This window comes from Ovis aries, chromosome 23 (genome assembly GCF_016772045.2).
Source record: "Ovis aries strain OAR_USU_Benz2616 breed Rambouillet chromosome 23, ARS-UI_Ramb_v3.0, whole genome shotgun sequence".
Lineage (NCBI taxonomy): Eukaryota > Metazoa > Chordata > Mammalia > Artiodactyla > Bovidae > Ovis > Ovis aries.
This window is the reverse complement of record NC_056076.1, coordinates 5,314,681-5,327,487: the sequence shown is the minus strand read 5'-3', so window position 1 is coordinate 5,327,487 and position 12,807 is coordinate 5,314,681. Positions and strand designations below refer to the sequence as shown.

Genomic DNA, 12,807 nt, shown 5'->3' with positions numbered 1-12,807 from the left:
TGGAGACACTTTTCAAGTTGTCAAACCTGCGTTTCACCTTGAGACTGACCTTGGATCGTGGGGGTGCTCGGATGTACCACTTGCAATCAACAGCCTCGCTAGCAGAAGCTTTGCCTTCCTTCATAATCTGTATAGACTCCACAATGCCTTCAGGGCCGCCCATCTCAAACTCACACACTAAATAACGAGATGCCAGACAAACATACAAAAATGGAACTTGAGTAATAAACCAAAAGTATATATCACAGCAGAAAACAAAGGTCTCTGAACAGTATTAAATATCTGTTTTACCAACCTGGTAATGGTTTCAAAACTCCAAGGTCCTTAAAGTCAGGATCTTAAAAATTGAGAAAAAGACAATTAGTCTTATTCTGTATTTATGACTTAAAATGATACTGAGTAAGATATCATTGAATCACTCAGGAATCTCCCTTATAAACCTATTAAGGGAAATTAAATGGTTAAATAAAAACTGTATAATAATGTTAAGACTGTAATGTTAATTTATATAATATTATTACTAAAGGATTTTTATCAAAGAGCCACTTTAAAAAACCTTCCAATATCATTCCTTCATCTAATAATCAAGTAAAAATCTTACTCATTGTCTTTATAATCAGACAACATTTTTTTTTTTTTTTTTTGTAAAATAAATCCGTAGTTAGGGCTTCCCGGGTGGTGCAGTGGTAAAGAATCCGCCTGCCAGTGCAGGAGATGCAGGAGACATGGGTTCGAGCCCTAGGGTGGGATGATGCCCTGGAGGAGGAAATGAAAACCCGCTCCAGTATTCTTGCCTGGAGAATCCCCATGGACAGAGGAGCCTGGCGGGCTACAGTCCATGGGGGTCACAAAAGAGTCTGCCACCGCTGAGCGACTAACCAACAAAAAAATCTATAGGTAAGTCAAGGTTTGGATAAACGTTCACCTATTCTAGACACAACTATTTTGTGTGATTTCAAAGAGTCTTTAAGTTGAAACAGAATTGAAAGTGAAACACCGTAAACCATAAAGTCCCTCTCCTCTGGCCAACTGTACTACACTGCTCCTTTGGTGGTGGTGTATTGGCTGGGCTGTGCACCCTGCGGGATCTTACTTCTCTGACCGGGGATTGAACCCAGACCCTCGGGAGTAAAAGTGAGGAGTCCTAACCTCTGGACCACCAGGGAATTCCCAATCCTGTTTTCCTCAAATCTTCTTCCCCAAATCTTCACCCCATGCTAGTTTTCAAAGTGCTCCCCAGGATTCTGTCTACTCAACGACCAGTCTCCTCCCAGTCTTCTCAGTCTCCTCCAGGCCAGGGGTCTGTCCTTCTCTGATCACTTAGGTGTTTTCCTGCTCAGTTACCCAGTTGTATTTGACTCTTTGTGACCCCATGGACTGCAGCCCACCAGGCTCCTTTTTCCATGGGATTCTCCAGGTAAGAATACTGAAGTGGGTTGCCATTGCCTTCTCCAGGGGATTATCCTGACCCAGGTATTGAACTTGAGTCTCCTGCCTTGGCAGGTGGATTTTTTTTTTACCACCTGCCCCACATGTGCTTTCAGGGAAGCCTGATTTGTCATGAGCCTCTGCAGCATCTTAATTGTTATCAACCATCTTAATTGTTATAAACCAAAAGTGGTAGTCTTGTTTCCATTTCCTGGAATTGATTCTGAAGTGACTAGGCAGCCAGGATAACATATCACTGAACCTACTGGAGGGCTTCTGAGAATGTTTCACTTGATAACATATAGAGACAAGGCGTATATTTTTCCCAGCTCAGGTTGTCGGCATGTTGGTGTTGGCCCCTTTGGGATCATGTGCGATGGGCAACTTATGATGTTGGCAGAGGCTAAAGAAAGAAAATGCTGACTCTTATGATGAGCAGAGACTTCCCAGGTGTCTTGGTGGTAAAAAAAATAATCTGCCTGCAGTGCAAGAGATGAGGGTTAGATCCCTAGGTCAGGAAGATCCTCTGGAGAAGGAAACAGCAACCCACTCCAGTATTATTGACTGGAGAATTCCATGGACAGAGGAGTGTGGCGGGCTATAGTCTATGGAGTCACAAAAGAGTCGGAAACAACGTAGTGACTAAGCAACCACAACGAATGATGAGCAGAATGGAACAATGGAGAACTGTGAGTCCTTAAGGATATCACTGGGCATTGTATTCACCTTGTCTGGATTTGCAACTCTCTGAGCTTCTTGCTTTTTGAAACAATACACGTCCCTATAGTCTCAGTTACTTTGAATTGATTTTCTCTTATTTATGAGCAAAGGCATCAAAGGCTATGATTTATCTTGGAGACACACGGTATTCAATTTAAAAGATGATTGTGAAATTTAATTTGTCTTTGCCACTATGGTATTAGTGACAAAAGTCGTACAAAGTTAGAAATGTTTTGTAAGACACCACTTGGTAATGGTCTGGGGTTGAAATATTGAAGGCTAGCACGCTTTCTGGATAGAATTAGGTCTGGATATTAATACCACGTGTGTGTGCGTGTGTGTGCGTGTGTGTCCGTGTGTTTCTGAGGATGCTTCTCAGTGCATCTCTGTATGTGAACGCACAAGCCCATAAGTGCAAACTGGTGTCACTAGTTCTACAAAGTAAAGGAAAGATTTAATTTCTTGTGGGTTTTTTAACTAGTAAATTGCACTGATCTGTTGAAGCTGAAAGGATTGTGGGATTGTTCCTCCTACAATTTAGATGCGTCCTCTGTCTTCTTCTTAGACTCACTTTATTGCAGGACACTGTTAGAATAACCATGCATTTAAAATCAACAAAGAAATCCTTTTGCATAAGTATTTTGAAAACAGTTCTTTTGCCTTTTTGGAAAAGAAAAACAGAAATACCTGCATGGAATTTCCATTAAAGAAACAGAAATGAAGACAAAGAGTTTATTTGGATCGGTCTCCTCCTAGCAGAGACTTTTTCCCCTTCATCTAAGTCAACGGGTATTTGATCATTTTTTCAAGAAATGTGTATGTTAATACCTACTGTATACAAGAAAAGAATTATTTTGTAGAGAATTATGCAAACTGCCTGTCATCATTTAGCAGTTTTATTGGTATTGAAAAGATCCAGCCATTAAGCTTGCCTACTTCAGTTATTTTTGTTGTTCAGTTGTGTCTGATTCTTTGGGATGCCATGGACTGCATCCCAGCGCGCCAGGTTACCCTGTCCTTGACTATCTCCCACAGCTTGCTCAAACTCATGTCCGTTGAGTCGGTGATGCGCTCTAAACATCTCATCCTCAGTTAGCTGGAATATTTATTATTCATTACATTCGTTTTTACTATTTTGCATAATACTTAACAATGGTCATTAGTGCTACTCACTATCTTCTTTTTGATGAGAATGTTTCAGCCTTGCAGAGCTGTTCCTGTGATTCCTGTGAGAATGCAGTTGGTATTCTATTCTCTAGTTTGAAGGCTAACATTTGTCATTTTTATAACTCATGCCAGACAACGTTGAGAGAAATTCCAGTTCTGAGAATTGAAAAAATGTATTTTTGTCATTGTATTAATGGTGAAGCACTGATTGCTTAAAAAAATTCTTTGGGGAAAATAATCATTTGTGAATTAGACACCAGTAATATGACGAGCACATTAATACATGGCCCCTGTGAGCTGCAGAAACAAACAAAAAATAAACAACACAGTGACTTGTAAAAACAGCCAACACTGAATTTAAGGATATCGAGATTGATTTATTGCTTCAGGTTGTCCAGGGCAATGACATAAATTATTATGCAGAAGCACAGTGACCTTGGACTTAGAGCTCCCTAAGTCTATGCTCCACTAAACAATCTGAATCAACTTTTAGAAACAAATCAAATCATGATACACACCTGGCTTCCCATTGCCCTGAGGTTAAAGCCACAACTCTCTGTAATGCAACACAGCATCCTGGGTGTTCATTTCCCAGACCACCTGCCCAGCACAACCCAGGCTGCTAACCTCACTCTCTCCTCTCAAAACACGTAGACGCCTTCTGTTTCTCCAGCACCCTAGGCTGTTCTCATGCTCAGCACTTTGAACTTGCTCTTTTCTAGGTCTGCAGTCTCTCTCCCCCAGGGCTCTGCACCCATGAATCTTTCTTATTCTTCAGTTCTTGGCTCAAATATCTTTGAGGAAAGACCTTTCTGAATGACCCACTCTAAGGCAGCATTGACTCCCACTTTCTTTTGTTCATTTTTTTAAATATAAAAACTCATTATTATTTCATATTTATTATCTTTTTATTGACCACCTACTCCCACTAGACTATAAAGAAGTTCACAAGGGCCTTTTAATCTCTTCTTCCTCCCTTTATCCATGAACCTAGACACTGCTTGGACATAATAGGTGCACAATAAATGTTACTGAATATAACATATGTCTTCGTCTTTGCATATAAAAATAATTGCAAATCAGTCAACAGTACAAGATAATCAAGTTATATGTATAACTTGTATGAGTTATATGAACTGATATAACTTGATTATTTTGTATTGTTGACTGATTTGCAATGCTTTATATCAACACTTTTCCAATCCAGAGGCACTTACAGGAAATCATTAATGTTGTATTTAAGTGTACTTAGGTGTTGTATTTAAGACTGACTTCCTATTTACTGAACCACATCTTTTTTCTTCTTGGGCACACAGCTGACTATGTTTCCAGGCTTCCTTGCAACTCTGCGTACCATGTCCAGTGAAATGTGGGCAAAACAGTAATGTTCACTTGAAGGTTGAGCTCACAAGTATTTCTTGAAAAAATCATCCACTCCCTTTCTCTCTCCCGGGGTCAACACCAGGAGGCAGACCTTGAAGATGTAGAACTCCAGCTCCAATTCTGAAATGGAAGTGGAGCACAGCCTTTTCCTGATGAGGCTACATGAGCAAGAAGTAAATTTCAATCACCTGAACTTACTGAGGTTTTAGGATTTTGTTGTTTTTATCATAAATTATTCTCCTAACCCAACACTGTTCAAGTTATGGTCAGGGGCCTCTAGGGAGCAGGAGACACCTTCATGATAGCCAACGGCTAACCTGTCTCACAATCCTACTAAAATGTTGTCTTTGGCTATCCTCATTTCTTGGGAATATAGGGCAGAGTTTTTCAGATCCTACATGACATGTGATGACATCACAAGTGTGGTTAAAGGAGGATTCGCTTATGTTTTCAAGAGCAGTCTCAGGCAGCGAGTTTAGGGTAGAGATGACATACCGTTTCAGAGATGAGCCCACTTTATTCTCAACGATTTAATAGGGCACTGACCTGTTATCTTTAATTTCCCCTGCTATAATCTCTGTAACTCCATTCTTGTGTAATACATTCTAATTTAGAAATCTTGAACTTTGTCTTGAGTCCACACAGAAGCACAGCTAGAATTAGTACGTTTTTCCTGTCCTATTTTATAAATACACACACACAAACACACACACACATACATATACAGATAGACAGATATGGAGCGATAAATAAAGTATAAGCATTATGAAATTTAACAGTATTTCCTCTGAAATGAAATAAATGTATTTATAATATATTTTTCTTACTGTGAAGGATGGACATTTTGTCAGAGATGGAGGAGACTAAAACACTTTCTCCATCACCATTACAATGTCTGTATCTAAAGTTTGAGAAAAGAATGAAATTCATATTTCAAAGAGGTTTCTTATTTATGGAAAGGAGAAATGTACTCCAAATAAAATGAAAAAGCTTTACATAAGAAATGAAAAGATGGGGAAAAAACTATTTTTCCTTCAGCTTTAATGATGTTAATAATTTGCCCTATTGTGATTTAGGAAGAAATATATTTTATAGTAGTTTTATTGTGACAGTTTGCAGCATTATTTTGAGACAGTTAATAGTCTGGGAAGTCTTGAATATTTTAAACATGAACATAATACGCTCTTTAAAAGCTAAAATTCTCTTTCAGAGAGAGTATTGTATGTGATTCTCCAACCAGTGTGAGAACTTACCTTTTAAGATGCTTTGCTGTCTTTTGCATTTCTAGTTTGAAAGCTGTAACAGCTAATTTTTCAATTTTAAAGAGTTCATCACATTTACAGTAGAAAAATTCAGTTCTTTTTCTTTAATGATTGACCTCAAAATTATGCCACAACTGAACTAATGCAGTAATACCATTCAAGAATGTCCTGTTGCATAACACACAGTCAGTTAAATTTTAACATCTATGAAGCCTGGGGAAGTACAGATTTCATTATACTTTCATTTCTTATTTAGAGTTTAGTTCATTTTCTTTGAAGGAGATCTTTCACTTCCATGAGTCAGAGAACTCTGTTATTTCAATTTCTTTTTCAGCATCGTTAGGTGTTAAAACATGCACTTAGGTTAAGAAAGCAAGTTGTCTAATTTTACAAAAGTCTACAATGCCTCTTTAAATATAGTAAAATACACATATTCTAATTTTATGGTGAAATAATGCTTGTTAATAATTGTATAAGTATATGAGATAATGTTATATAATTGCATAGTTATTACTTATTACTTTTTATTTGGGAAAATTTTGAATAAACAAAAAATAATATTTCAAAACCAAAAAAAGCAAAAATTCATATTTCACTTTTGAAACTAAAAATAACAGTCACTGAAATATCTTACAAAGCAAGTTATTGTGTTGACTAGAGAAGCAAACACAAGACCAGAAAAACTAATCAAGCAATGCTTTCGTCAGCTGACACTGTTGAATGTCTACTGGCTGAAAAGTATTTTTTTAAAAAGCAACAAAATCCAAGACACTGCCGCTTTCTAACTATATAGTAACTTGCAGATGTAAATTTTTAGCTTTAAACAAGAAGACAGTTAACATTTTGTCTACGGAACCTTACTTTTTTCTAACAGACAGATGTACAGACATGGCTGAGCTTGCTTATTTTTCTCAAAGTCATCACAGATCTTCGTTTATACGAATGCTTGGCAACAAACACAAGAAGTATTGAAATATTCAAATTGTTGGATAACTTTTAAATCTTAGGACTTACACTGAAACATCTGTGTTGACAGTTGCATTGATGGTGCAAAAGTAATAAGGGAATAAAACTGCTGAATCAGGACCATGGCACCAAACCTTAGCTGTTAGGTTCTGTTACATAATTCACCCCCGTGCATTCTTGACGGTACAAAAGCCTTTTACTTTAGAATCTCCTTGATGAAGCATTCAAAATTACTAATTTTAAAAAATGTAAACTTTTGATTACATATCTTTTCTGCAGAAAGAACAGAGTAAATCTGCTGACTTTTCAAGGAAAACAAACTGAAAACATTTGCTGCCAAAGAAGAAATTCAAGCGAACTGAAACGTATCCATCAGTGTGTATTTGACAGATCCTCAATACCGAAGTAATTTTTCAATGTGACTGTTGTTTATGTGAACAAGTATGATTTTTGATATTGAGTAATGAAATATGCTCATATTTGGAATATCTGCTTAACAGTGATCCAATAACTGTTATCTAGTGATTTTGGTGTTGAATAATTACGCATGGGTAAAAGAGGCATTTGAAGAGGAAAATACGTTAACAGATGTTAATGTAACAGAATATGAACACTGACACAGTTTCACATTCCCCATTGCAACTAAGCTTTGAGAAACTATCACTTTATGAAGTTTGGACTAGTATTCAAGTGAAAAGGCTATGAAACATTTTTACCTTTTCCCTCTATATTTCTCTGTAAGGCTGAATTTTCTTCATAGACTTCCATCATAAAAGCACATTACAATTTTGTAATACAGAAGCAGATCTGAGCATCTAGCTATGTCCTATTAAGCCAGACATTAGATTGACAAAATTGTGAAACAATGTAATCCCCCTAAGTATTATTATTTTAATATTCATTAATGGATATGTTAACATTAATCAATGTTTTAAAATATGTTTTTATGTTACCACATAATTGGTTTCCAGTGTGATTTTTCTATGAATTAATAGTTATTTAAAATTTTATGAGTTTAAATGTCTAATATGACGAATACTGCATGATATAGCTTATAAGCTGAAGCACTTTAAGGTCTTCAGTATTTGTTAAGAGAAGATAAGGCTTTTGAGACCAAAATATTTCAGAACTTCTGCCTTAACCAACTCTATCTTTGAATTATGGGGAAATGTCTAATCCAAACAAAACTTCTTATGGCAAGTTATTAAATTCAGGACTGTGCAATTCATTTATTTTACATTCCAAGGAAATTTCCACCATGTTAGCAACATTACCGCATTGTTGTTAGAGATTCTTTACCATCTGAGCCACCAGGGAAGCCCCAGCTTGTAGATAGACTTTCAGTAAATTATTGTTTATCTGACTAAATTATGACTAAATCAAAATCAGAAGCATCTTCATTTTACAAATGAAAAAAATAGAGCTTTGACACCTTTAGAAAAAATAAACTAGTTCTGACCCAAAGGCTAAACCTAAAACTTTGCACAAATCACTGAATAGTTCGGAAGCATATTTTTCTTAACTAACATCAAGATGTTGTTGGTTTAGGCTTTTAAATGTACATGTGAGCCATTATACCATAGAGCACAGCAGTGTTTCTAGAAGAACATTTATGGGAAAATGTAATTGCTTGACATGGCCTTGTAAAACCCCCTGATTATAGAAATCAACTTTGATACTGTCATATGTTTGCAGTGCACAGCTCAACCAGAGAAAGCTAATTGGTATTTTTGTCAAATTTTCACCATCTCACACAGCCTGAATTATGTCATGAGCTCCATAATGTTTCCACTTCTCATCTATACTTACTTTTGAAAATCTCTAATGTTTGTATCTTTATTAAATCAGCCTTTGCCTTGAAACTAACTGCCCACGTCAATAAGCACTCTCCTGTCTTTTCACCTGCCTGAAGCCCATCAGCGTTCAGCCTTGTTTCCTACTCAAGATTGAAAAGCACTGTTTGTGGTTTTTGAAATTGGCTAACTGAATGTAGGATGCCATTTTAAAAACTGACTGCAAAACCACTTGACAGCACAGTACTAAGATAGCTTGCATCACCATGGTATTCTAATAATCTGATTTATCTCTTCTGCAGAAGCAGCATCGCTCCAGTGTAAAATGCACAGTGTAATATGCATTTAAGCCTCTTCTAAAGGTTTACTGTTATCTAAGACCTTTTAGAACTAAAACCCCAAAAAAGATGTCCTTTTCATTATAGGGGACTGGAATGCAAAAGTAGGATGTCAAGAAACACCTGGAGTAACAGGCAAATTTGGCCTTGGAATACGGAATGAGGCAGGGCAAAGACTAACAGAGTTTTGCAAGAAAATGCACTGGTCATAGCAAACACCCTCTTCCAAAAACACAAGAGAAGACTCTACACATGGACATCACCAGATAGTCAACACTGAAATCAGATTGATTATATTCTTTGCAGCTAAAGATGGAGAACCTCTATACAGTCAGCAAAAACAAGACTGGGAGCTGACTGTGGCTCAGATTCATGGGGTTGCAAAGAGTCAGACACCACTGAGCCACTAAACTGAACTGAACTGAACTGAATGACAACAGTGGCTTCAGTATGTTTTTTCCTTCATAAAGGAAATGTGAATATGAATGTCAAAGTGTTAGTCACTCAGTTGTGTCCCACTATTTGTGACTCCATGGACTGTAGCCCACAGTGCAGAGTTTACATATCATGATTTCTTCTTTCTAGATTAACATAAAATTTATGCATATATGAATTTTAGAAATAAAAACATATAAGAGTTTTTGGAAGGAAGTTTGCAAGTCCTGTAAAATATTATTGATATTTGCATGGTTTTTATAAATGTATTGCTTCCTTATTTATTTAGCTGTAATATATTCTGTGTCCTCATGATGCTCATATTCTTAATTTTAAATATACTGAGAGAATATATTCTTTCTTATAAAATGAATGCACAGATGCTGGATTTTGCTTGTGTTCACATGAAGTAGGCTTTTGCAATGTTTGTTTTTGATAGTCACAAGGCAATAATAATATTCCCAGCAGAAAATATTCATTTCTCTGTAGAATAGAGACAAACCTTGAGGAAAGAAGAGAAGAAGAAATCATCAGAAGATTAAAAGAATAACAAAAACAATTAAAAAGAAAAACTAGATTGTCCAAAACCAAAGTTTGGTATTGGAATCAGATATTATAGAACGTATTAAATTTTCTATCCAAGGGAAACCAGGAAAACTCTTGATTGATTATTGGCAAACCACTCCCCTGTCAAGTTTCTCTCAGAATTCCCTCATTCACTCATCCAGTAAGTGGATGATCATTGTGTTAAGCCAGACCTTGTGGGGCTCCTGGGCACAAAAGGCTTCCTGTGTCCCCCATTTCTGGATTACCGGAAACAGTCTTCATTCAGCCTCCAGGACCCTCCCTGAGTTGTAACGGCCAGGTCCAAATAATGGCTAAGCAGGGAACGGGGGAGATGCAGAGATAAAGAGGAGCAGTCAAGAAACAATAGGGCAGGCCTGGCCCAGAGTCCTGGTTTCCCCTCAAGAGATACACATCATGGTGCTGTTAGTCGGTCAATAGCTCTTCGCCATCCCATGGACTGTAGCCCACCAGGCCCCTCTGTCCATAGGATTCTCCAGCGAGAATAATGAAGTGGGCTGCCATTTCCTTCTCCAGGGGATCTTACTGACCCAGGGGTCGAACCTGAGTCTCCTGCAGGTAGATTCCTTACTGCTAAGCCACCGGGGAAGCCCATACAGCACAGTATCTTTGAACTGTTTTGCAGACACCGAAACCCCCACCAGGTGAGAGAGGTTAAGAGTATGCTGCCCACAAACACACAGACCCCAGACCCACTGGAACCACAAGGCCGATGACTGACTCCAGATTAGTTCACCACCAACCAATCAGGAGAATGTCCACGAGCTGATCAAGCCCTCTTTGGACCACTAATACAAAACAACTCACTACCACCTCCAGGTTGGGACACACAGTTTTGAGGACATCAGCCCACTGCAGCCCCTTTCGCCCAGCAAAGCAACAAAGATTAGCTTTAATCTTTTCTATGTGATCCAGAACTCTGCCTCCTAGAATTAATTCAGTGTTGGGGCACAGAGGCTGGATTTGGCTTCCTAAGTAGGTCCCAAATCACATGAAACCACAAATAACTGAATCCATCTTCCGAACCATCTTTTTCCACTAGAACTGGTTTAGTAGGACAGTTCTTGCTGGCACAACTGTGGTGTCAGCACTGTCAGTGATTACAGTTCCTCCAGTGCCCTCCTCTCTTGATCCATTACTTCTCATCACTCCCTTCCCAATACCTATTCATGTCTTTTGACATACACTGCGAGTATTGTTTAGAAATCAGGAGGAAGACTGGAAGGTTGACCACAGGAGAGTTTAGAGGAAATATTTGGGCAGGTAGTGTGGAGGTCTATTTCAAGGTCCCTGGTGTAGAGCCTTGTACCAAGGTCAGAGGGTAAAAATTTCCAGGATTAACCAAGCCCAAAAGGCTTCTCAGGTGGTGCCAGTGGTAAAGAACCCACCTGCCAATGCAGGAGACTAAGAGACAAAGGTTCAATCCCTGGGCTAGAAACATCCCCTGGAGAAGGGCATGGCAACTTGCCCCAGTGTTCTTGCCTGGAGAATCCTATGCACAGAGGAGCCTGGCGGGCTACAGTCCAAGGGGTTGCACAGTTAGACATAACTGAAGCGACTTAGCACACACACATAGCAACTGTTGCCATGAGTCTCCTGATCTTAACTAGCCAGTTCCCAGGCCCCATATTTGGTAAAATACTCATTTTATTACCTGCTCTATAGCACCCTAACCAGTCACCTAAAGCCACCCTTCCAGTAGGGATTTTCTCTGTCTTCAGGCTATAAATATTGGCTGTGCTTAGTCGGTCAGTCATGTCTGACTCTTTGTGACCCTGTGGACTGTAGCCTGCCAGGCTCCTCTGTCCATGGGATTCTCCAGGCAAGAATAATGGAGTGGGTTGCCATGCCCTCCTCCAGGGGAATCTTCCCAACCCAGGGACTGAACCCAGGTCTTCCGCATTGCAGGCAGATTCTTTACCGTCTGAGTCACCAGGTAAGCCCAAGAATACTGGAGTGGGTAGCTTATCCCTTCTCCAGGGGATCTTTCTGACCCAGGAATGGAACGGAGGTCTCCTGCATTGCAGGTGGATTCTTACCAGCTGGGCCACCAGCGAAGCCCAGAACCATTGGCTACTAGTCCACAAAAGGGGTTGACTCTCTCTTGAGCCAACCCACTGTTCTAACGGCATCTCTGATTCTAATAAACTCTATACTGCTCTCATTCAGCCTCATGTCTGGAAATTCTTTTACAGCCAGTGCGTAGACTGTGGCAAGTAGTAGAGACTGGATCTGAGGTTTTATGCCTAGACGAGTCAGAACAGGAAATGACTTCTTGATAGCAAGTGAGTCGGGGAATAACTAATTGCTTTGGAATCTGCCCAGCACGTGTGCACATGGCTGCTGAGGAATAGAATCCTCCTGGCTCTGAACATGGCAGGAACCGAAAGCAGGGGTGGCTCCACAAGGTATGTGTATGGGGGGTGGTGAGGAATGGCTCATCCTCACATCAGCATCTTTCATCCCATTTAGGTCACTTCATGCTAAAGAAATCACATCACTGACAACTAAGAAAATGACATATTTTACTAAAAGGCTATGTTTTTCATTTCACTTAAAAATATAAATGCAAGTATCCTGAAGAAGCCTTATAAGTTATAGCTGATGCGAAAAGCTGATTCATTGGAAAAGACCCTGATGATTGAGGACAGGAGGTGAAAGGGGTGATGGAGGGTGAGATGGTTGGATGGCATCATCAACTCAATGCACGTGAGTTTTCAGCAAACTCCG

At 39.0% G+C, this 12,807-nt stretch overlaps 1 protein-coding gene across 5 annotated transcripts in view; it reads right to left on the bottom strand.

Annotated features, from left to right (window-relative positions):
* The window catches only part of NETO1 (neuropilin and tolloid like 1), a 117,247-nt gene that overhangs the window by 59,318 nt on the left and 45,122 nt on the right, over positions 1–12,807 (bottom strand). For 3 of the 5 annotated variants that reach the window (XM_042239212.2, XM_042239213.2, XM_042239215.1), the window contains exons 5-6: positions 296–337; positions 50–216 (exon numbers count right to left, since the gene is read on the bottom strand). In XM_042239212.2, the coding sequence (XP_042095146.1) occupies positions 50–216; positions 296–337 (209 nt within the window). Of the gene's footprint in view, positions 1–49; positions 217–295; positions 338–6,057; positions 9,995–12,807 lie in introns of those variants that run through there. The other 2 variants (XM_004020399.5, XM_060405582.1) reach the window with 2 other exon arrangements.